Genomic DNA, 26,556 nt, shown 5'->3' on the forward strand with positions numbered 1-26,556 from the left:
GGATGCAGTGGCCGGGCAACACAATGGTCAATGTGGGAATGCAGGGACCACCACATGCTGTAAGATACATTTCAGGACAAATCTGTATGACTAAGCTTATGAGATTTAGAAGTCAAAAGCTGCTGAGCCTCTGAAGCTTGTGATGAGCTGTCCCATGGGGAATGATAAACCTATATAGAAAAGGGGGGGAAGTTAGCTGTGCTGCATGAGGGGAAATCCCTGATCTAAATCTTACTTCAGGTAACTAAAAAAAGAAAAAGACAAGTCACTGATTCTAATCTTCAGACACTGGCCCACATTCCTATTGGTTATATAAAGTTAGTATTAGCCAACCTTACAGGACTGTTGTACAGTGGTACCTCAGGTTAAGTTCCGGAGGTCCGTACTTAACCTGAAACTGTTCTTAACCTGAAGCACCACTTTAGCTAATGGGGCCTCCTGCTGCCGCCACACCGCCGGAGCACGATTTCTGTTCTTATCCTGAAGCAAAGTTCTTAACCTGAAGCACTATTTCTGGGTTAGCGGAGTCTGTAACCTGAAGCATATGTAACCTGAAGCGTATGTAACCTGAAGCGTATGTAACCCGAGGTACCACTGTACAGATTATTGAAATGCTGTGTGCAAAGTACTTTTAAAACTTGCTAGATCACAGCTTACTAGTATTATTTTTATGTTCTAAAACACTAACCTTTTCAGACCCAGAACTCAGCTTCACCCAGCTTAAACAAAGGACTAGAGCAAAGACCAGATAATCTCCTGAGCTCACAACCCCATTCATAAGCAGCAAACATTTTGGGGACGGAAATTTGGGTGGATGGGACAGCTCAGCATTAACAGCAGTATCATGGTCTTCTCTTTTTCATTACCTTTGGCAACAGCTGCAAGACTAACACACTTCTTCCACAGGTCCCATTGCCATTTTCTTTTCTCCAAACTACCTGAACCTAGCATCATTTGGAGTGGCCATTTTACTGTAGTAGCCACCATCTTTTACCCCACAGTGCTCCAGGGCAACGCCAAATCCATCTGGAGCCCCTCTTGGGTGTTAATATCAGCAGAGGCTCAGGGTGGTGTAGGCTCTGCGGCAGTCCCCAAATTGTAAAACTCACACCTCACCAAAAATGCATCCGACATCTTCACCATACAGTTTTCATTATATGCTGAAGGTGCTCATGCGGTAGCAAAGGGAGTGGGGGAAGAAGACCACCACAATTAATGGTAAACAGTGCCATCTCTGAATTTCACTTCCTAACCCAGGCGTAGGCAAACTCCGCCCTTCCAGATGTTTGGGACTACAATTCCCATCATCCCTAGCTAACAGGACCAGTGGTCAGGGATGATGGGAATTGTAGTCCCAAAACATCTGGAGGGCTGGAGTTTGCCTATGCCTGCCCTAACCTGTGGTATAGTGGTTAAGAGCGGTGTACTCGTAATCTGATGAACCGTGTTTGCTTCCCCACTCCTCCACATGCAGCTGCTGGGTGACCTTGGGCTAGTCACACTTCTCTGAAGTCTCTCAGCCCCACTCACCTCACAGAGTGTTTGTTGTGGGGGAGGAAGGGAAAGGAGATTGTTAGCTGCTTTGAGACTCCTTAGGGTAGTGATAAAGCAAGATATCAAATCCAAACTCTTCTGCTTCTTTGGTCATCAGAATTCACTATCCTCTCTAAAAGACTGCAGCAATCATCACATCAAACCTACATCAGATGCGCTTGCTAGGTTTTCAAAAGCAGTATATGTTTTTGTTCCTTGCCCACCCTTTCTGCTACTCTACCTTCCCCTTTTTAAAAATGAGACAAGACAAAACAGATTAAAAGTATAGAAAGGTAGCCTCCACTTCTGTCACACTTAAATAGAAATTTACCTTTTTTCCATACTGCTGTTTCATTCGCCTGAACTGCTGATCCCATTGATTGTTCACTGCCAGCAGCTGAAATTATTAACTAATTGTGTTAGGTACATTATTTATTCTCACATTACAAGTGTGAAACCTGCAGTGGTCTTATATTTTAACCTTGGAACTGGCATATTATTTTAGAAATTTCATTTGCCTTATTTCCTCATTCTCAGAACAGGAATAGTGATAAAACATAAATATTTTAAATTTTAATTTAACCAAACACAAGTAATGCTCAATCAGCCATCAAATTCTTGCCTGAGAAAAAAAATTCAGAAGAAACAGAGGACGGGACTTTGGTAGATTCTTAAATGTGGGAAGTTTCAAAGCTGGTGTGAGCTGTGACCTACAGGGCCTTCCCCAACACTGGTATTTCCTGAGATATGCAAGAGTCATTGGAAGAATGTGGCTCTTAAAGCATGGAAGCCTCAGGTCATTTAAGGTTTTATTGATTATATCTGCTTCCAACCTCTTAACGGCACTACTTACAGCTGTTTTGTATTACTATCAAAACACTTACAATAAGATTTTGTCCCGTTTGCCTTGTATGATATATAAAGCATAGGAATGAATGCTAGAGCAAGACGAATCGGGAGTGGCAGCTGAGTCAGGCTTAATGCTGTGGAAATACAAATGTTAAACACAAGACTTTCTGCAGGGATTTCTAAGATGAGCAGACTTCCCTCACAGCTCTGAAAGTTCACTTAGTTCACAGCAGCATGAAATGTGCTTCTTTCCCATCCTTTATATCATGTAAGCATTCCAGACAGGATAGCCCCTTTCAACACACTACCAAGAAAAAGGGCAAAAGAGGTCACAGATTTGCATAATATTTGCATATACTAATTTATATGTATACATGAAAATTTAGAGGGAAAATATCAATAGAAATACATCACAATACATCATAGTGGGGAGACCTAGTGAACTGTGTGCCTGCTCATTCTGCCTTTTAGGTGATGTCAATAGGCAACTTCAAGGCACAATTTCCTTCTTAAGTCTCTATGTTTAAACCAGACTTGGACCACACAATACTTCAAATAGATGGCTACTTCAAATAGACAACTGTACAGGTGGATATATGCCACCTTGATTCCAAAATCTTTTTTGTCAACATGTGAGGCCAAACCTATTGGTCATAATGTGTAAGGAAAGTCCAGCTGAGCTCAAAGCTGCTTCAAAGACCAGGTTTTATTATGGCATCTATATCTGATACATTTTAAGGTAAAGGTAAAGGTACCCCTGCCCGTACGGGCCAGTCTTGCCAGACTCTAGGGTTGTGCGCTCATCTCACTCTATAGGCCGGGAGCCAGCGCTGTCCGCAGACACTTCCGGGTCACGTGGCCAGCGTGACAAGCTGCATCTGGCGAGCCAGCGCAGCACACGGAACGCCGTTTACCTTCCCGCCAGAGCGGTCCCTATTTATCTACTTGCACCCGAAGGTGCTTTCGAACTGCTAGGTTGGCAGGCGCTGGGACCGAACGATGGGAGCGCACCCCGCCGCGGGGATTCGAACCGCCGACCTTTCGATCGGCAAGTCCTAGGCGCTGAGGCTTTAACCCACAGCGCCACCCGCGTCCTGCTTTTACATGTACATATAAACATGAACCATAATTATGCACACAATTTTCAACCACATGCATGATGCAATTCATGCATAGGAGAAGCAAGATTAGCCACGGTTTCCTCCAGAAAGATTAATGAATAAATTTACAACCCAAAACTCCAAGTGAACAACCCATTGCAGTGCATCAGCTTGTCCAAAAAAATGCTTAAAAATTACCTCTTGCCTCTGTTTTTCCAATGATATAATCTGTTGTTCCAGTACACCTACTGGCATCTTCTTTGTCAATATATCCTATGAAAAGAAAAGAAAACATATGCATATTATGTTCCACCTGGCCTTTGGCTTAGAATCCCTCCCCCTCTTTCCTTTTCCTTTCTCCTCCTATGAAGAGATTGCACCCTAATGTTTTAATGTTGTATCTTAATCTTTTAAATTGTATTTTAATCAACTTGTTTTTATTATTGGTTGTTAGCTGCCCTGAGCCCGGTCTTGGCTGGGGAGGGCGGGGTATAAATAAAAATTATTATTATTATTATTATTATTATTATTATTATTATTATTATTATTATTATTATTTACTGTTTCAGTGTAAATTAGAAGCCCCCTGAAAAATGTGACTTAAGCAAACTATATAAGTTTCCAGAGTGCACAGCAATAATAGATATATAATATTAGATGCTTTGTATATCTTACATTAACAAAGAACAATCTTTGAAAAAAGAAAGAAAAAAGACATTTTGATTTCATTGTCAATAATAATTGACAATAAATAAATAATGTAATAATAAATAAATAATAATTGACAATAAATAAATAATAATTAATTATTATTTTTAAACTTATTGTAGCAGGAGCTTGTGCATCTTTTCATAGCAGGAAGATGAAAAAGTTCTACATACATGACAAAGAAGCAGAGAAATTGGGGTGCCTTTAAGACAGTACCCTAGGAGGTAACCTCTAGGTTAGAGTACTGCAACAATTACAGCCCGATACAAGATACAGTATTACTGGTCCTAGCAGAAAATGAAAAGTCCAATTGCCGCAGACACATATGTCCAGCCAGTGCACTCCTTTACCTCTGACAGGCTGCCTGAAGTTCTCTTCTCATCCTCCATGCCCACCTGCATCTGTCGGGTGTTGTGTTCACTGAAGGCCTTTAAAGCAGACGAAGGAAAACAAGTCACATACGTGGTGTGGGAGATTTCATTCAAGATGAGATGAAGGCCACTAAGACTTCACAAAAGCATCCCAGAAAACGCATCCATGTCTTTCTCTCTGTGTGTGGAATACAGCAAGTGATGGAACTTGTATTTGAATCCTTCACAGACTAGGGGGCTTCCCAAAATGTCTCAAGTTATGTAGCCTATGATTCAGGTGAAAAGATAGCCGGCTGTTTCTTGTGGTATGTAAACTGCAGCTTCCTTGTTGTCACCCAGCTGTTCTCTGGGAGGGGAAGCTGTACAGACAAGAAAAGGGGAGTAAACTGACTAGGTCACACACCCCTCCCTCCTGCCACTGATAAGCATTTCCTCTTGGATATCCCCCCCCCCCCAAATGTCCTTGCACGTTCAGAGAACTTTTCAGATGGGATGTTAAGACATACTGTATATTTGCCCATGACAGGGAAAAAAGTGAGTCATGGTTTATGTAAAATATGAGCAATGCTTCCAAAAACAATCGGGAAGGAAATGTCCGACATAACGAACAATATGTACCATGTAGCACAAAACCTATACAAACTGGGTGTGCAAATTTTTTTTGCCCCAGCTAAACATGCATAAACATATTCTGCTTCTTCAAATATTTGCTGGCTAGTAATAAAGTAGTGAGTTCACAAGGAAATAAATCAAGGTGTGTGTTCCTATTAAGACTAAATATCACAGAATTCTGATTTTCTCATTACACTAGTAGCAAGTGGTTGGCAATAATTTCAAGTCACATATAATTGATAAAGTAATTAGAAAGTTCTGGGTTTTAGTAAAGTTGGCTTTTTACATTCCTGTTGTTGTTGTTGTTGCATAGAGGGTGGGAATCAGAGGATTCAAATGAAGTATAAAGCCTTAAATCTACAGGGGTGGGGTAGGGAAATCATGATTGGTAGGTTCAGGGTGTGATGTCAGAGTTGGCCCACGGCAGGGAAAAGAGATAAGGATCAGACCCACTGGGCCAAAATTGTTTCCTACCAGACACAAACAACTGAAGGTATTTTCAACAAGTTTTTCCACCAGGGTGAAAATGTCTTTGTCCTAGGCCTTCATTTTCTTTCTTTTTAAAAAAATGCCTTTAGTTTTCTTTCTATTTATATACTTTCAATATAGCTGTTTTTATGGCATATCTGTAAATCACCTGGGGCACAGGTAAAAGGTGATTCATAAATAAATTAATGATAACAACATCAAAAACTTGGTGGAGGGCAAAAATGATGTATCAAAAATGAATGGAGCTTGAAAATATATGAGTTTGGTATTGGATATTGATAATCTTTCAAAAGGCCTGTTCTCAATTCATTTCACTTATTATCATGCATTATTTTCAAGCACCAACATATAATAGTATATTAAAATGTAAACCATGCTTTGAGAAATACCACACCTTTATAGGCAACCTGACCACTCATTTGGTTACTGTATTGATGAAATAATGGACTTTTCTGCAGCTGAATCCCAGACATCTGCGTGACAACTTAATGATTAAACAGCGATTTTACTTTAGAAACTAATGTTTAAGTCAAAACTTCCTATAAACAAGTAAGTGCAGTTCAAATCAGAGCAACATTAAACTTTTAAATATTCAAGAATGAATTTCCCCCTGTTTTGGTTGGCCCACATTCAGTCCTATACATTTTGGCTATAACTCAGTACACACACCCATCACTTTTAGTATCCTTGTCTGGCTCAGTTTACCTCAGTTACATCACAGTCAAATTCTACATTTTCAAATCATTATATGTTCCTTCTTCATGGCAGCCTTCAATACGACCTGAAACCTATATAGCACCTAACTCAGGCTGTTTACACACTATACCTTTAAAGCACATTCGAATCACCTTTTCCCCCTCACAGAATTCTGGGCACTGTAGTTTATAAAGGGTTGCTGTGAATTATAACTCTGTGGGGGGTAAACAACAGCGCCCAGAATTCTTTGGGGGAAAGAATGTGCACATTAAAGGTACAGTTTATGCACAACCTAACTCTCACCAGAGTGTCTGCTACGTCCTCACACACTCCATCCTTAGACTATGTTTAAATGCAGACTCCATGTCTTCACCACCCACCAGCATATTTCCTCCTCTTCCTCTCCCAGTTGCCATCCTTCCTCCTTTTTACCATATAGCTTGATAAAGGGCTCTGGAGAATTTGAATGTTTGCACATTGTTTTGTGACATTTTGGTTCACCTAATAAAGTGTTGCCCTGATATAGATTTTGAATTGAAAGTCAGTTTTGGTTTCTCCCTGCTGTTACCTAGGTAGGTTTAACAGACAGGAAACTGAAAAGGTAGAATACAGATAAAGAAAGCTGTGGTGATACTTTGACTTCTATGGTATAACGTGAACAGAAACCTTCGTGGGCGTGTTATATTGTGAAGTATATATCTAGTTCTTCACACATTTAAAATTGCACATCGCTGAAGGTGGGTGGGTTGTCAAAAGTGTGAATTGAGTAACAAGCATTGTGGACTGTACCTAAATTCATTCATCCATTCAAAACTTTTATACCCAATGCTTCAACACAAAGTTTGCCCAGGAAAAGTATGTGCTGGGTTTTAGGTCTTTTCTTATCATCTCTGCATAAGTAAGTATCTGAGGAATCCCCATCAAATCTACATTTATCTCCCTCTAAACCAAAATAATGAAAAAAGCTGTGAAACATGGCCCATTCACCATTGCCTTCCATGTTAGTTAGCATAACTAAAAGAATTACAAAACAGATGTGATTTAGTCAGTATGTGCAACGTAAGATTGCAAAGTATGTCAAGAATGAGAGGTAGATGAAAGAAAGGAAAAAGCATGTTCATGCTGTCCAGACAATGCATGACAGGAAAGTCCACCTTAGGAAACAAAGCAGGAAGACGGGACATATAAGGTAAAAATATGTAAATGTTTGCAATGAAGTGCAGTGACGCTCTTTACTCAGAAAGGAGGAGTGGCATGGAATGCACTGGAACAGCAAAAACATATCAAATTAAAGTGCAAACTAATGCTCAAAGTGCTTCTTCAGCTTTACAGCATTTGCATAAACTGTCAGAAGCGGTTTCATCATGCTGACCACATGACCCAGAAAGCTGCCTGTGGACAAACGCTGGCTCGCTCGGCCTGAAGCGAGATGAGCACCATACCCCATAGTTGCCTTTGAATGGACTTAACCATCCAGGGGTCATTTACCTTTACCTTTATCTTAGTGTTTATTTAATACTTTTCCTGAATTCTCAAAGTATTTCCACATCTATTATCTCTTTAATGTTTACCATGACCCTATAATGTAGGTCTAACATTATTTCCTCCATCTTAATTTGCAGACACAGGATATCTCAGAATATTTGCCATTGTTTTCCTGCAGCAGCAGCAGCAGCAGCATTTACAGTATTGGAGTGACTAAAAATGTATTATTTAACCTACCCTAGCATTTTGTAGAAAGTTGCACTGAAAATAGAAGATATGAGGAAGGTGCCCCTCTGGTCTGCTCAGCTCTGGCCTGGACTGGTGTTACACAGAGTACCCAGGTACAGAAGAACTATGGGCTAATTCATCCAGGTCTGGTCCACCCAGTTCCCCCAACCAGGTCTCAGTTATACAGACCAGCATGCATGGAGCAACATGCCCTTATTATGTACCAACCTAGAACTCAATAACAACAACACCAGGCCACTGGGCACAATGGATGAACCTCCAGTGATACCAGAAGTGGGAAGAAAATCAAATGTGGATATTGGTGAAAATAAAATTAAAAATGCATTATATTAGGGGAAACTGCCTTGCAAAAAAATGTGCACCTTGGGCAATGTCTAACAAAAAAATTCACACAAAAATACTGAGAAATTTTCATGAGATTTGTTTTGAAAGAAATTTGCAAAGTGGAAATGTGGAAAACTGAACTTAAGACTGGAAAAATTAAAAATAGAGAGAAACAAAATTGACAGATTCACCCATCCCTAGTTGCAGTGATATCCTTCCTTTAAAAAATAATAATCTGAAGAATGTTTTGTTTTTTGATTTGAGGCAGAATAGTTTCCACTCTGTTAAGAAACATATGTAACAACTATATCCACTGCTGCACATCACCCAAATAACCTTTTTCCATTTTATTTTTGGCTCTTTCTGTGCGTACACAAGGATGTGGAATGGCAACTCAAGCAGTGCTCAATATAGTTGAAAACCTTCATAAATCTTCTTCTGGCAGTTTTCAGATCATTGACCTAGGAGGACATTTCCACCCTCTCTGACCAAATTCATATGAAACACAACCAACCACATCAAAGTATTCAGAGAACTCATTTTACAATTTATGTTCCCTTTTAAGATTCCTTCCTAAAGTACAGACACTATGTTCCAAGCAAAACCCATGATCTTCAGACACTTTTCATATGGGCGCCCAAGTTCTTCTCTGTCTCCTTTCATCTCTACAAGCTGGGCTCTGCCTTTCATTATCATTTTTGCATTGCATCCCTTCCATTTCCAGGATTTCTCAAGTCTTTCTCTTCCTTGGGCTGTATTCCTTTCTGGTGAAGAATCTGCATTTTTATAGCTGACTTTTGCATACCCTTGCAGTACTGAACTGAAATATGTTGATCATTTGAAGCAAAGTGAGAGGGTGATTCGCCCCCCACTAGCTTGGAAGAGAGATGGCCATCTAGTGGCTCACAAATGACATTTAAGTTCCCCAAAGGAAAACCAACAAGCTTAAAACAGCACACTACCATGTCCCCTGTCTCACTGTTACCTGCTCAGCTTCAGATTCAGTGACCAGCTTCTAAGGCTCTTTCTGAACATGGTTTCAACAGTTACGGTATGTTGGTGTTAACTTTAGCCATCATATTTCTAGGCATCTTAAGACGCTGGTGCATGGTGCCAAAAAGGTGCATTTGTGGAACTGTTTAGAATCAAACCAGTAATTCATCCTAGCCAGCGTCACCTCTCAACTGTCAGTATTTTGTGGTCAGGATGCAATCACCTACCAAAAAATGTGTGTGCAATTCAAGTGGATGAAGGTTGACCAGTGCAACGTAGCTGCTGTTTTAAAAATTGCATTTTTTTGTAGTTAGGGAAAGGGAAAATGCATTCAAAAGAGTAGGATAAATGAGTGACTGATGGGAAGACATATAACATATGCACAAGTGAGTCAGGATGAAGGTTCAGTAAATGGTGGGCATTGCATAATCCCCATGTACAATGTGTGCAAGCAAATCGTCTTGGAGGGAAACAAAGCTGACAGCATTTATCTTGTTCTTATAAGGATTGATAGCTGAATCTTCTCTTCAAGTTATACAGTGGGCTTAACTTAAGGATAATTAAGATCACTACGCCCCAAGAAAGGACTAGGATATCGCAACACACTGTAATGAAAAACCATTACAGATGCAATTACTGGTGCATGAAGCAGATGTTCACAGTCTCATTAGCTTCTCACAGCAGATCACAGTCATGTGGTACCTTTTAAGCCTAGTTTTATTTTCCCTGTGAAGATCTCCTGGTTTGTATAAAAAAGGGGGAAGGAAGCAGAGGGAATTTGTTTACACATAAGTCCTGAAAACAGCTTTGAAAGAGCCTTTGGGTTACAAGATGTCAGTTTATGGGATGTCATCTGAATTCTCTGCTTCAGAAATTGTAAACATTATAGAAAGGCATGCAGACCCACTGTGCTCCCAAATGGGTTTGCGAAAAAGGGCCTCAGATGAAAATCAAGAAGACTCAGATAAACACTCCAGGATCCCACCCTCAAAAACATGCATCAAATCGTGTGATTCACCTGCCTTCTGAGGGGAATTGAAGGCAGCCAGGCATTTTTGTTCAGGCAGAAGGCAGTACAGGTTTGGTTTGGTTTGGTTTGGTTTGGTTTGGTTTGGTTCCCCCACCCCCCAAAAATATAATATGTTGTTAACTTCTTTTGAAGCAGATAGGAAGTGTGTTGCTATATGAAATCTGATCTAAGTGAACTTCAAGCACACAGGGCATAGCACATAACTTTTGCAATCTATTAAACACTTTCCCCCATATATATTTTTACTGGATTATATTCTCCGCCTCCCCACCTATTTTGCATTTCAGTTTATACGAGTTATAAATAAACTGGCCTCTGTTTAACTTCACATTTCTTCACTCTAATCTCTCCTGCTTTTTTAATATCTGAGGACTGAATGTGCAATTTTCAGTTCTTTCTGAGTTTAAAGTGATGCCTGAGGATGTTCAGCATATAACTGGCCCAATTTATATATCCTAGATTAATATGCAATCTGGAACACAGTTATCCTTCATTTGTCATACTTCCTGAATACTGTGTCACAATAAAACCATTTTTAAACATGTGCACTGTATTTAAAAAAATACATATTTTTGGTTTAGATGGATGCAAAAATTCATAATATAAGCTAAAATATGTATTTAGGTTAAAACATTTTGGATTAGACCATTGGCCTGATCCAGCAAGTCTTCTTCTGTTCTTATGTAAAAGCTTGTCTCCTTGTTTACTTTATGTGTATATGTTTTTGCCTCAAATATAAACATTGTTTCTTTTTAGAGTGAAGTACATTAAAATTTGCCTTTAATTAAAAAAGAACACTTAAAATAAACAGAAGATAGTAACAACAACCACTTTGTACCACCAGAGGGATAAGAAGCGACCCAGCTGCATCAATAGCAGTCAGGGGTAAATAGATACAGAAGGGAATCAAGGAACAATTATTCATTTCTTTTTCTAAATATTTATGTCCCACATTTCAACCTCCAAGGTGGGTCATGACATCAATTCATAGAAATGAAGCAAGCAAACAAACAAACAAACAAAGCTAAATTTCTCCTCTCCAAGCCAAAGAAATGGGGGTGAGGGTGGAGAAATGAACTAAACCAAAGCTGTGGCAGTACAAAAAGGGACGAGCATTTATCTAATCCATTTTTATCCCAAACTTCAGGGCACTTTGCCCTTCACAACAACCCTATAAGATTGAGCTGAGAGATAAAGGCTGGCTTAGGTTTGTTCACTTAGCGAGCTCCATGGTTGAGTGGAGATTTGAACCCAGGGCTCCCTGATCCTAGGGCTCTCTCAAATGACCTCTTTATTACGCTTTCGTCCTGATTTGCTTCCACTAAGTTTGAGTGGAATACGAATGACTGCTCTCTGGGCAAAATAGCTGCTGTTTCCCTTCTCTTCTACAATTCCATTTAAAAAGAGTTACCTGAGAAGCACTGAGAAGAGACATGAGAAAAGTAACATTGTGAAATGTTCAAGTATGTAACAGCATTTTAGTAATTGTGTTGCCTTGAAGATCTTTAGAGGAAAGTGCCATGTTTTTTAAAAAATTACTTTCTACGTACTAGCAATATGTTGCTTCTTATTCGAAATATCATACATGCTCCATGTACAGTGGTACCTCGGGTTAAGTACTTAATTCGTTCTGGAGGTCCATTCTTAACCTGAAACTGTACTTAACCTAAAGCACCACTTTAGCTAATGGGGCCTCCCGCTGCTGCTGCCGCGCCGCCGGAGCACGATTTCTGTTCTCATCCTGAAGCAAAGTTCTTAACCTGAAGCAATATTTCTGGGTTAGTGGAGTCTGTAACCTGAAGCGTATGTAACCTGAGATACCACTGTATTGGTTTTTCAAGTTTCTGGAACCACTGGGCTCTTTTTCTTCTGGGTGAGAGGTAGGAATACATGTGGTGTTATTTATGTGTCTAAGACAGAGATGGGGAACCCATGGACCTTCAGATGTTGCTGGATTACATCTCCCATAACCCCATATCATTCACCAAGCTGGCTGGGGCTGATGAAAATCGGGGTACAACATCTGGAGGGCGACAATCTCCCCACCCCTGATCCATGTGATAAGGTCATACTTTTGCAGTGATGGGACCAATAACTGCATCACCTATTCAGCCAGAGTGCCAAGATGAATAACCTTTATTCCAAGAAGAACGCCAAGCCACACCTGAGACCTACCTTCCTGTCTGCCACAGGAGGGAGAGAAATTGTGCAGGTGCCACATACCTCAAAAACAGAGAACAGAACAAGATGACCCAGCATTGCCACCATTCCTAAAAATATGAAATACCAGTGGGATAACAATCTTGCCATCAGTGACACTGCTTTGTTAATTTTGAATCTCTGGTTTTTATCATAGGCAAATGAGTAGCATAAAACTGATGTATCACTGCCCCACATGAACACTTTCATACAAGTGTTTCCCCTAAAATCAGGAAGCAACTACAGAGGGGAGATATAATGAAGTGTTTGTTCCCATCATATAAGCAATAAAGGAAGTTGTATACAACGGCACAGTACAAGTCGTGATGATTAAAAGCAGCTTGTCAAGAATGACAAAGTGGAAAGAAAGTTGCTTACGTTCAGGGGATGTGAGCTGCTCTCCAGCTTCTTACAGGACTCCCAAGCACCACTCTTCCCTATCAGAATCCTTATTTCATCATCAAGCTCTGTGCTGTCGCATCTAGTTAAGGAAGAGGAAAAAACACTTTATCTTCTAAAACTGACATATATGTATCAAGTATAGAAATGCTACTCTTTACTAATCATCCACGATATTTTCAATCATCAGTGCTATTTGCTAAATCTTATTTTTGGATTTTTCATCCAGCTCCAAAAAGCTAATCTGCTAGGTAAAAGAAGAGCAACTCTGAAAAGCTCACCTGTTAATTAAAAGATGACCTTTTCTAGGAGAAATATGTAAATTAGGGTGTATAAAAAGAGAACAAGGGGGAAGAAAGACTAAAAGCTCCTTCCTGGCCTTATGACTAAGGCCAGGAATATCATTAATGCTTTTGTTTTTAAAATGCATATAAACTATTACTAAACTGAATTAAAATGTTTATTAAAATATTCACTAAAAAGGAATAAACATATATAAGTATTGTAAGTTTTCTGATTTGGTGTATTTTTCTGTTAAAATTTTGGCAAATATACCCACAGGTATATATAAACACACTTGGATAAGAACTGCTTTCCAGCTTCTGTAAGTGCAGACTGATTTGCTATAAAATAGTTTTGAAAGAGATGGCTATGGAAGCAGCTGGTGTTGCTGGCTCTTGAAATTATTAGCAAAATATCTGGAACCTGGGATACAATCCACGACGGGACCAGCAATGGAGTAAGGAGTAAAACCAAAGTTTCAATCCGTTTTATGAGATGGAAGTCTAGGGGCAGAAACCAGCCCCAAAGTTGTCTGTTCACCTCTGTTTGAGAGAAAAGAAACCAGGCTTTTAAAATCTTCCCCACCTTAATTGGAAACCCTAGGAAGAACTAAAGCACAGCGAGGAGATGTGTGGAGGCTGTTGGTGTGAAGTTGCTTCTTCTAAATGTGTGCTACTAAATTATCCCCTGAACAATCAATGTGCTAATTATTTTCAGGGGATATCACTGAAGTTTTTATCAAAGTAGTTCAGAGTACAAATTTACCCAGCTCATACGGGTAAATATTAAGAGGGCAGTGTATTTTATGCATGTATTATTAAGTGAAATATTAGATTGTGCTCAACTGACAATTATTTCAGTGGTATGACCAGTAAAACTACATTCTGGCATGTAACAAGTACCAGAGTCTAAAAAGCTGGATGTGGCTTCCGAGGAAAAGCAAGGCAATTGGCAGAATGTGGCTACAGGAGGAAAAGGGGGAAAGCAATCCAATCCCTTCCCATCACCTGGGGCTGATTCATACCTGAAAGGTTGAGGAAGGTGACAAAATAAAATTCAGATTAGAGGAAAAGATTTGAACCTGGGTTTCTGAAGCCAATGCTCTCTGCAATGTATTGCAATTCACTGGCAGTGCACTGTGAATATCTCTCTGTCATGAAAGTTACAGCTCAGTCACACACAGAGAGATATGGCACTCATCTACCGTTTTAACTTAACTTGACTTGACTAATAAAATTGCATGCCTGGGAACACTGCAAAAATAAATTGCAAGATAAACTTCAGAAACATGTGTTTTAAGATCCCGGAGGTTATATGTTTTGTGACTCACTTTTTTATTCGTTAATTAGGATTTTTACATGACTCTCAACATGAGCCAGGAGTACAGTCATCGTCGCTACTCTCTCATCCATGTCCATCAGGAGCATGTGGTTCAACTTCGCACAGCTTGTCAGCATGCCTAATGCACAAAATGTAATTCTCCTGCACAGTATCGTGTACTGTGCTGCATTAAGTAGGCCTGAAGACATTTGGAAGCAGTCAGAGGTTAAATTATGAAAGCAGTCACTCAGCTGAGATAAGACTGAACTGAACATTGTTTACATAATGAGTGAGCACAATTTGTAGACTGGCACCTTAATCATATGGATTTTTTAAAAATAAGCAGTCCCTGATTATTTCCAACCTGTAGGTAGAATGGGGACACAGGAGCTTATGCAATGAAATGGCTAGGGCTGCTGGCAGGGAAGTTTTTGAGTCCTCAAATCTTGCTTCAGTAATTCTGGTGTAGTGGTTAGAGTGTTGGACTAGGACCACGGCCAGGGCAACCCAGGTTCAAATCCCCACTCAGCCATGAAGCTTGGGAGGCGAAATTGAGCCTCTCAGATGAGCTTCAATTATGTAGTTGTTTTGAGAATAAAATGGAGGGTGAGGAATCATGCTGCCTTGAGCTCCATCGGGGAAAGGCAGGATGTAAATGTAGTAAAGAAATAATTTGGTAGCCATAACCAAGCTGCTTCTAGCCTCAGTTCCTGATCTGCAATGTGGGTACAATAATACTGACCTACATGACAGGAGTGTTGTATTATTTCTGATTTAATATAAATGAGGTGAAATTATTTTCACCCAGTTTGGTGTGTCCTATTTCATTTAATTTCATTTAGAATAGACAGAGTGAAATAGATGTAATAGATCATGCCAACAGAAATTGAGTCAATATCTTTAAAAACGAGGGTGGTATGAGCATGGTCAGAGAAACCTCGAAGTCTGAATTTTTAACAACATAAAGGGGATCCCCACTCCCAGAGATAGCCCAATGAAAACAGAATGCTCAGGAGCCATTGAGTATCAATTGGGAAACAACCATTGTGGAATGTTGTGCCATGTGTATGTTTGAAGTGCTCGGTTTGGATTGGGGTGAATGCCTGACTGGAATCCTAAACAGGAGTACCTACTATTCTTAGGAGGTAAGAGTATACACAACAATATTTTGTTGCAGGCTCCACTTGTTTATTCTAGCTTTTTCTAGGTTCAGTAAAAAGGTAAAGGGAGCCCTGACCATTAGGTCCAGTCGTGACCGACTCTGGGGTTGCGGCGCTCATCTCGCTTTATTGGCCAAGGGAGCCGGCGTACAGCTTCTGAGTCATGTGGCCAGCATGACTAAGCTGCTTCTGGCGAACCAGAGCAGCGCATGGAAACGCCGTTGACCTTCCCGCCGGAGGAAGACCTATTTATCTGCTTGCACATTGACATGCTTTTGAACTGCTAGGTTGACAGGAGCAGGGACCGAGCTCACCCCGTCACAGGGATTCAAACCGCCAACCTTCTGATCGGCAAGTCCTAGGCTCTGTGGTTTAACCCACAGCGCCACCCGCGTCCCTTCTAGGTTCAGTACCCTACCTTAAAAGGACAGGCCTAGGCCAAGACAACATGCACATATTTTGGCAAAACAAAGCAAAATAACAGGCCAGTGCCTGAAAACTGTGCATGCCCACCTATTTTTCAACAGGAGCAAGCAACTCCACTACGAATATGTGGACATTCCCAGATAAAAACAATGAGTAACAAAGAGGAGCAATTTGGGGTAGGGCACATAAATTGCACCAACAAAGACTGAAGAAAGGACAAGTTATGAGATGAGATTGCAATACCGCTGAAGTCTAGAGGACTGGGCATATGTCACAGAGGAAGGCCAGCATTTTAAAGGGCCATGTCCTTTCATGTGATCACTCCTGGGTAGGGGATGTGTAGCTAAGAACTTTTTCACCCAATCTGAAAGAATGATTAAAAAGGCTTTCTCGATAAAGGAGATTGGAGTCCAGTTTGCAAGTAGGGATGACACTTCATTTACTTTCCTGATTACTTAATTTAACAGGTGCAATCCAGGAAATTCCCACTCTGCCTTGTAAAGGTTTGAATTACGTAACACCTTCTCAACCAGGAAATATTCCTTTCCTTCTCCAGGTAACATTTTAAGGACTTCTGCCTTAGCAAATATACATGTAAATCATTTCCTTTAACAGACAGTCCTGAACTTTTTGAATCGTGTCAGAACCACCAGCAAAACAATGCATGGGGCACAATGGCTTGAACACAGTTTTCTAACATGGAACAAAAATAGGAGAAAATCCTACTATGCTGGCTGCAGCTGTTAATAATAATAATAATAATAATAATAATAATAATAATAATAATAATAAATTTTATTTATATCCCGCCCTCCCCAGCCGAAGCCGGGCTCAGGGCGGCTAACAACAATAAAACAGTACAAAAGTACAGCATAAACAACACTCTAAAATCATTCATTATAAAATTAATTAATTCAAGCCACTGGCAACCATTGTCCAAACCTCTGGTGGGTAAAAGATTTGTGATGGGTGATCTAAAGAGATGCCTGACAGACCAATGGATCTGTTAGAACCACTACTGCCTATGCTGCCTATGTGCTGCTCTCCCAGAGACCTCTTTTTTTACACAGAGAAAACCAGTGACCTAGACATGCAACACATTTTTAATTACAATTTAAAATATTTTAAAGCTGCTTTTCTGAGCAAATGTCCATCCAAAGTAACTTAAGCTAAAAATAAATAAATCATAAAGATAAGAAGAATACGGTTGTTTTTTTAAAAAAACCTTATAACTAGTACTCTGCAACTCTCCCATTAAAAAAAAAAATTACAAAAGAACATAATTCTGACCATCACCCACCTAAGAAATATCAGCCCTGGAAGGTCAGTTGAGGGCAAAAAGTTATCCAAAAAGCTTTTGTAAAAAAGCTTTCTAAGAAAACTACAGTTGCTTGCACCATTCCATGTTTTGGTAAATAAGTTAAGATCAATTCAGATAACACTTTTTTTCTGCAGGGAAGGTACTTCCTTGTAGGAAGCAACACGAAGGCTACATATAGATAGCCACAGCTGACTACCAGGCATATAGATTTTATACTGTTAGCTATGCAGAAACATTTTCTGGGCAAGTAACAGAACATGTGTGAAGCTGTTCTTAGTCTCTAACTTTTCTTTAACAGTGGTTCCTCAGGTTACAAACACCTCGGGTTACAAACACTTCGGGTTACAGACGCCGCTAACCCAGAAGTAGTACCTCGAGTTAAGAACTTTACCTCAGGATGAGAACAGAAATCGTGCAGCGGCGGCGCGACAGCAGCAGGAGGCCCCATTAGCTAAAGTGGTACCTCAGGTTAAGAACAGTTTCAGGTTAAGAACGGACCTGTGAAACTAATTAAGTTCGTAACCAGAGGTACCACTGTATATGTAAAAACAGTACCGCAGTACTTATTTTTAAAGTCTAGAGGGCACTCACAATTTAGTCAGGAAAGCACTTTACCTAAACAACCAAACTATTATTTAAAGACATTCTAAGGTGAATTCAAAAACAAAAGTATTTGCCTCTCAATTGCTGTGAGAAGATTTCTGCTTCATTATGTTTGTGACTAGATAACCAAACTCTATGTTCATCAAAAAAATTCAAAGATGGTGTCTGTCTGGGGATATGAGAACATACCGTATTCTTTTCTAAAGGCAGGGGCCTGACTGCAATTGAAAATATTTCTTAAAAGCCTTTGGACAATTCTGCAGTATTTGAGTTGCAACTTTTTTCTAGCTGGGCTCCTCTGCTTGTAACAGCTGCATGACTAGTCAAAATTTTATAGGTGAAGCTTCTCTCAAATGCAGTTATTACAGTAAGCTTCACCTCTTAGTTTGTGCTTGTTATGCAACCGTTAGTTTCAAACACTGGAATTACAAGGGTGGGTGGAACAAACTACATAGCATTTTCTATTTTGGAAAAATCAGCCATGAAAGAGAGGAACTTTGGAAGTGATTGTCACCCCAAAACCAAACAAGTTTGTTTTTTTTCTAACATCCCAATCTTATGCATGCTTATCTGCATGTTCATATGTTTCCAAATGGGATCAGTAGTCCTCATGCATACAGGTTTTTGGAAAATCCATATAGCACCATTGACATCAGAATACCAGCCTGCATTTTTCACTCATTTAATCTGAATTTTTAAATTCAATCTCCACCTTCTCCGGGCAGGTCTGGGACATACTCCTTGCCCGAAACCCTGAAGAATCATAGAATTGAGGAGTTGGAAGGTAACCTGAGGATCATGTAGTTCAACCCTCTGCAATGTAGGAGCCGCTGTCAATCAATGTAGACAGTCAATGCTGGTGCCAGACTATTCTGTGCCCCGGGCAAGGCTAACTACTTGCAGACACACACACACACACACACACACCTCATAAAATTCTAATGTATGAATTACTTCCCCAAAAAATGAAACAACTTTTTCAAAATATACAATAAGAGTAAAATATTATCAGAAATTTATGATATAACAAAAAACTAATATGTATTAAAATGGACTCCTCAAAGGTCAGTACTGCACTCCTCTGAGGTCTGCATCACAGGTGGTTGCCTTAAATGGCCTAATCATAGCACCAGCCCAGCAATTAGTAGTAGTAGTAGTAGTAGTAGTAGTACCCCGCCTATCTGGCTGAGTTTCCCCAGCCACTCTGGGTAGCTTCCAACAAAGATTAAAAATACATTAAAATGTCACACATTAAAAACTTCCCTGAACAGGGCTGCCTTCAGATGTCTTCTAAATGTCAGGTAGTTGTTTATCTCTTTGACATCTGGTGGGAGGGTGTTCCACAGGGCGGGGGCCACTACCGAGAAGGCCCTCTGCCTGGTTCCCTGTAGCTTTGCTTCTCACAGTGAGGGAACCGCCAGAAGGCCCTCAGCACTGGACTTCAGTGTCCGGGTAGAATGATGGGAGTGGAGACACTCCTTCAGGTATACTGGGCCGAGGCCGTTTAGGGCTTTAAAGGTCAACACCAACACTTTGAATTGTGCTCAGAAACGTACTGGGAGCCAATGTAGGTCTTTCAAGACTGGTGTTATGTGGTCTTGGCGGCCGCCCCCAGTCACCAGTCTAGCTGCCACATTCTGGATTAGTTGTAGTTTCCAGGTCACCTTCAAAGGTAGCCCCACAGAGAGTGCATTGCAGTAGTCCAAGCGGGAGAGAACTAAAGCATGCACCACTCTGGCGAGACAGTCTGTGGGCAGGTCGGGTCTCAGCCTGCATACCAGATGGAGCTGGTAGACAGCTGCCCTGGATAGAGACAATACAGAGCTAGATGGACCAACAGACTGACTTGGAATAACATAGATCGTATGTTGCTTTGTGCCCTTGTCCAAGAGAAATGTGAAAAGTTAAGGAAAAATTAAAATATCGCAACTGACCCATTTGCAAGGTCTCAACATTTACAGTACTGAGTGGACATCCTGGAGCACTCTAAGTCCCTGTGACTGTGTCACAAGTGCAGGGGAAAACCTGCCTGCCTGCCTGCCTGCCTGCCTGCCTGCCTGCCTGCCTGCCAGCCACATGGTACTTTTCGGCAGATGCAGAGGAAAAGCCATGGCAGCCTGTGCAGGTCAGAGCTAGTAAAGTTGCAATCCAGTGCAAATGTATACAGATGAATGTCCCACTGAGATCAATGGGCTTACTTGGACATGTATTTGCAAATATATTAGAAATCTCTTCATTGACTCATCTGCAAGTAAATTTGAGGTTGTTCTGGCAGTGGCACAGAAGACAAGTGACCAGTTTCTTACATCTGGGAGGTCACGAGTCTTAGCTCTCAGCTGCTTAGAAAGGCCAGCACAACAAGCAATAAAACAACGCAGGCCACTGCTACTGCTGCCAGGTGCATACATTGGCTGTCTTTATCAACAAGAAAGGTAACAGGAAATGTTCTTGCCAGGAGTGATACAGATTTTTATTCGCTGAAAATATTATAAATCTGAATTAAGAAGTTTGTCCATTTTATAAAACATGCACGTCACAGTGTGTACACAGTTCCACTCTAGGAAGGTGATTTCCCACAGTGGCTGCTTATTAAAGTTGCAACCTCCATCTGAGTAATACTGTTACAACCTGACATTATCACTTCAGGCAAAGGCAGGCATCTGGGTACACCTGAGTGTGTGCTTGCCTGCACGGAGAAACGTGTGAACTGGAATCTAAACCTCAGATCTGCACTGAGATAAGAAGAGTTGACAGCAACATTGCAAGAGAAGTGGCCAGAGTATCCAGGGGTGTATAACTGAGGTGCAGCTGTGTGACTGAACCAAAGAAACAATGACATTTTCCTGCAGATTAATGGCAAGATAGAATCTTTATCTTTAGCTATCCAAACAACCTAAATTCATCTGTGAAGATTGCTGAGTGCAGAAAATCTTGCAAGTACTCTGGTTAAAGCCAATAGACTTCCACCCACCTTTAGTCCAAAACTGAAAAAATGGAGAGTTTTATTTTTGTTTTACAATATGAGTCCTCTCTCTCTCTCTCTCTCTCTCTCTCTCTCTCTCTCTCTCTCTCTCCTTCTCTCTCTCTCTCATCCCCCACCCTTGTTTTCTCTCTGGCTTTCTCCTCCTCCCAAAAACAAATAGGAACAAGTTGAGTATAGAGCTGCTGCTACTAACATAACCCACCTTAATTTGGAGGACACAACCTAATTGTAATTGTAACCATAACCATAACATACCCATGATTTGAAGTGCAATGGACTAAGTTATCTTTATAGATTTCTCCCCACCACTTAGTTTTGATAACATCCTTAAGGCAGAGAACGATTGCTAACTGTATTTGGACTGTGCCCCCTGCCAGGACTTAACTGGTGACATGACTCATCTGGGGTTAGCTTCAATATCAATTTTCAAAGCAAGGTTTAAATCTGGAACATATTAAGTAAGAATATAAGGAGGGGTGTAATAATAATAATAGTAATAATAATAATAATAATAATAATAATAATAATAATAATAATAATAATAAAGCACTCTGGGCAGCTTCCAACAAATTATAAAACAACAGTAACCATTGAGTTACTTTACCATGGGGTAAATATGCAGAGGTCCTACATGCCTAGGATAAGGGTAAAGGGTTTCCACATGAGAGAATGAGCCCTAGGACCTCCTTCTAGAATCTGACCACTGCTCTCAATATCCACTTTTATCCCCTGGTTCCTGGGAAGACAAAATGGAGGTAGACTGTATATACCATCTTACACACTCTGGAGAAAAGGTGGGATATACTGTAAATGGAGCTTGGTTGCATATAGACAGCACTGTTCAAATTGGAAATGGGAAAAACTTGTTCTGCGCCATCCTTATGATCAGCTCACTCATGAAGTACCACAAGGTTTAATGATGAACAAGGGCTTCTAAAGAGGGCATACAGCCTTACCCACCCTAACTGTCTCTCATCTTGAGAGGAAATTAATTCCAGAGACAAGGGGCCTGACACATGCTTTTGTCACCGTGGGTGGGTATTTCAGGCAAAGGATTATTGAAGCTGTTATTACAGTGGTGGCGGTGGCGGTGGGACATAGAACAAAACAGATTTGTGGTTGCCTGCCTTGAAGAATTGTAAGCCATTCTAGTCCAACCCCTTGTTTGAGACAGGAAATCCAGAACTAGAGCTTCCTCAACAGATGTCTATTCAGCCTGCTTGAAGCCATCCAGTAGCAGGAAGCTCACCCGCCACCTCCCTAGGTGATTGCTTCCAATCTTGGACTGCTCTTTCCATCAAAAAGTTGGTCCTAGTGTTCAACCAACATCAACCCTCCTGTAATGTAAGCCCTTTAGGGCTATGCCCTACTATACCTTTAAAGCGCATTCTAAGCACATTCTCTCCCTCTAAGAATTATGGACACGGTAGCTTCTCAAGGGTTTCTAGGAATTGTAACTCTGTGAGACATAAACTACAGTGCCAATAATTATTGCAAGGAAGGAATGTGTACACAGCCTAGGTCTACTCCTGTCTACTAGAGCAGCAGAGAACACCTGTGTCTGTGTTACTGATTTTCTTAGAACTGACCAAATATTGTTGATAGTCCTGTGATGTGTCTCCATGGAAGCTAAAATGACCCAAGAAGCTAGGTGATGGTCAGAGAAGATGGCTGATCCAGATCTCCTGCTTCAAATCCAGCCAGGGAGAGGGGACAAGGTGCTTCTATGGCTGCGAACACTCCATACATTTAAAACCCACCCCTCCACATGCACAAAAAGAATCATGGGAACTGTAGTTTATTAAGGGTGCTGTGAATTGTAGCTCTGTGAGGGGTGAAGTACAGTTACCACAATTCTTAAACACAGGATGTACTTTAAATTATTGTGTGTACTCAGCCCTTCTGGAAGGAAACAGACTGCAGTTTGAGAGAGGTGGATAAATACAAAAAGCTGTATTTTGGAATCTGTAAGCTAACAGTATTTTTGGGTGCTAGCTGTTTTAGTAGCCTTGCCTGGATGTCAAAGCTTCTAGGCTGTGTTCCTCTACCTAGACTCAACCTGTATATGCGTAAACAAGTGCAAATGCTGTAAATGTCCATAAGCTTCCAGTGGCCTCCTTGGAAAGGAAACCAAATGCTGTACCCCTAAAACTTCTCACTGCTTGGAGACGTAGGGTGAGCACGACAATGAAGAATGTGATCTGCACAACAAAGAGAAAATAAGTGCAGGTTTCGTTCAATCCTGTTTCAACCCTATAAACGCCTCCATGCTTCTGTTCCCTTATGAAAAAAGGAATGATGCTTTTAAAGAACAGTTAATCGTCAGCAGCTGTTTAGCTGTGAAATGACACATTTGGAATAGAACAGTGCTGTTAATATGGACTGAACCAGTTGTTTCCTAATAGGTAAAGGTACCCCTGCCCGTATGGGCCAGTCTTGCCAGACTCTAGGGTTGTGCGCTCATCTCACTCTATAGGCCGGGAGCCAGCGCTGTCCGCAGACACTTCCGGGTCACGTGGCCAGCGTGACAAGCTGCATCTGGCGACCCAGCGCAGCACACGGAACGCCGTTTTCCTTCCCGCTAGTAAGCGGTCCCTATTTATCTACTTGCACCCGGGGGAGCTTTCGAACCGCTAGGTTGGCAGGCGCTGGGACCGAACAACGGGAGCGCACCCCGCCGTGGGGATTCGAACCACCGACCATGCAATCGGCAAGTCCAAGGCGCTGAGGTTTTACCCACAGCGCCACCCGCGTCCCTAATAGCTTTCCTAATAGCTTCAGCTTAATTTTCAAGAGCCATATGACTAACAACAAAAGAAAACATGCTCTTCATGGAAATATATGGTTTCCATAGCCTAAATTCTGTTTATTCCCTGGTAACCTCTATGTTAGATTACTGCAATGTGTTATACGTGGGGCTGCTGATGGTTCAGAAAATTCAGCTGGTGCAGAATTCAGTGGCCTATTTCCTTGCCAGCTTGAGCATATAGCACCAATCCTGGCACAGCTGTACTAGCTGCCAGTTAGTTTCCAGGCCCAATTCAAAGTTCTGGTTTTGCCCTATAAAGCTTTAAACAGCTCAGGACCACAATACCCCAAGGACCGCCTCTCTCCATATGAACCCACCTGGACCCTGCAATCATCATTTGAAGCCTTTCTTTGTGTGTCGTCATCACAAAAGGTCTGGAGGGTGGCAACACAAGAACAAACCTTTCCTGTGGTTGCTCCCTGTTTGTGGAATGCTCTCCCCAGGGAAACTTTCTTGGTGCCTTCATTACATATCTTTAGGCACCGGGCAAAAACATGCCTCCTCTCCCAGGCCTTAAGCCAAATAAACAACCTATGGCCTTTTTAACTGTGGGGAAGGGGCTATTGTTTTTGTTGGTTGCTATGTTGTTTTTTGTGGTTTTTATAATCTACTGCCCTGTGATCCTCAGATGAAAGGTGGTATAGATGATGATGATGATGATGATGATGATGATGATGATAATAATAATAATAATAATAATAATAATAATAATAATAATAGACAATAGATAATGGTAGGAGCCAAAGAGCTTTTCCCCCTGCTGTGGCCTGGGACAGTGGCAAATAACCAAGGTGTATTGAATTCTGAGACACTGAGAGCTGCATTTTTCCAGCCAAAAGGAACAGCATTCATTTGTGCACATTTGCTCAGTACATGCTGACTGTTGCTATAGCTGCTGTGGCTCCTGCCGTCTAAAGGAACTATGCATAGAAGAGGAAGAAAAGGACTACATTGGACTACTTTGAGGCTGGGAGATCATCTGAGATGACAGGCTAGAATACACAGGATTAATATAGATGGTGGCTAGTGTCCTGTGTGCACTGCTTTCCCAAAACAGCAGTGAAGTGCAATGAATGCAGAGTTAATGGGAATGTGTATGCAGTCTAAGCCTTGACCTTTATCTGAAGTTTCTACAGGAGTGGTGATAGTTCACACCACAGTAGGGAGATTCCTGCATTGTGGCCTGCAAGGACTCTTCCTTCTTGATCTCTCTTGTTTTTATCAGTTTTAGAAGCTATTTTTAATCTTCTCTGGCTGACCTTTGCTGGAATATGTTGAGTTTATTCTGAAACCATTTTTAAAATACTTTTCTAGATTTTTAAAAAATAAATAAATGGATATTAATACATGTTCTTGGAGTGAGTTTATATCTCCATCACAACTTAAGGCAATGCAGCCTAGAAGAGTTTTCTTCTTCCTGGTGATACTTTAGAGGCAGGGCACATGTTCACAATACCACCTAACTAAATTTAATATCAGAGTGACATTTGTTATTTCTAGCAGGGGTGATAATTTCACAATAACATGAATGTTGCCTCTCTAAGTTTTAATTTTTTTTATTGTATATTTTTTAAATTAATAATGTGGTGATTGGTGCCTTGACTGCTGTATTAGCAGAAAGACATGGTAAATCATTCTAATAAAATAATAAACATAAATAAACATAATTTCTTGCCTTGTTTATGATCTGTTCTACAAAATTATGACTATTGTGACTAAAATAGTCATAATTCACAGTGAATAAGCCAGTCAGAAACAACTGTGCCCAACCAAAATAATTACCTCTTGCTCTCACCTTAAGCTACAAAACGAATTATGAATGTTTCCTGAAAGTCTTCTTGAGAGGTGCTAACTGATGCGGGCTGAATTTTGCCATGCCAATGAGGCGTTACATATTCAGGAGTGTGGAAAAATCGAATCACTAATGCAGATATCTAAACAAGCAAATTTTTGACTAAACTGTGGGAGGCAGTGGAAGACAGAAGTGCCTGGCGTGCTCTGGTCCATGGGGTCACGAAGAGTCGGACACGACTAAACGACTAAACAACAACAACAAACAAGAGCTGCTTCAGATCTCCATATATGATGAAAGGTATCAGGGAAGAGAATCTGTTCACAGATAATGGAAAACTAAAACGGGACACGGGTGGCGCTGTGGGTAAAACCTCAGTGCCTAGGACTTGCTGATTGTAAGGTCGGCGGTTCGAATCCCCGCGGCGGGGTGAGCTCCCGTCGTTCGGTCCCAGCTCCTGCCCACCTAGCAGTTCGAAAGTACCCCTAAGTGCAAGTAGATAAATAGGGACCGCTTTATAGTGGTAAGGTAAACGGCGTTTCCGTGTGCTGCGCTGGTGCTGGCTCGCCAGTTGCAGCTTCGTCACGCTGGCCACATGACCTGGAAGTGTCTTCGGACGGCACCGGCTCCCGGCCTCTTGAGCGAGATGAGCGCGCAACCCTAGAGTCGGTCACGACTGGCCCGTACGGGCAGGGGTACCTTTACCTTTACCTTTAAGATGGAGGGGGAACCCAAAAAGTGATCTAAGAAGTGCTTCTGTTCTAGTGATTTGAAGCTGCAGTCCTCAAATGAAGAACCCCCTGCTATGACCTTGACAACTGGT

General features: G+C 41.0%; 1 protein-coding gene across 3 annotated transcripts in view; it reads right to left on the bottom strand.

Moving 5' to 3' along the window:
• TNIP3 (TNFAIP3 interacting protein 3) overlaps positions 1 to 26,556 on the bottom strand; it is a 64,418-nt gene that overhangs the window by 37,296 nt on the left and 566 nt on the right. For 2 of the 3 annotated variants that reach the window (XM_077934010.1, XM_028745017.2), the window contains exons 2-5: positions 13,017 to 13,119; positions 4,541 to 4,618; positions 3,681 to 3,755; positions 1,865 to 1,930 (exon numbers count right to left, since the gene is read on the bottom strand). In XM_077934010.1, coding sequence (XP_077790136.1) covers positions 1,865 to 1,930; positions 3,681 to 3,755; positions 4,541 to 4,618; positions 13,017 to 13,119 — 322 coding nt within the window. The remainder of the gene's footprint in view (positions 1 to 1,864; positions 1,931 to 3,680; positions 3,756 to 4,540; positions 4,619 to 13,016; positions 13,120 to 26,556) is intronic. The other variant, XM_077934011.1, reaches the window with a different exon arrangement.

The sequence above is a fragment of the Podarcis muralis genome, chromosome 9, assembly GCF_964188315.1.
Source record: "Podarcis muralis chromosome 9, rPodMur119.hap1.1, whole genome shotgun sequence".
NCBI classification, from domain to species: domain Eukaryota; kingdom Metazoa; phylum Chordata; class Lepidosauria; order Squamata; family Lacertidae; genus Podarcis; species Podarcis muralis.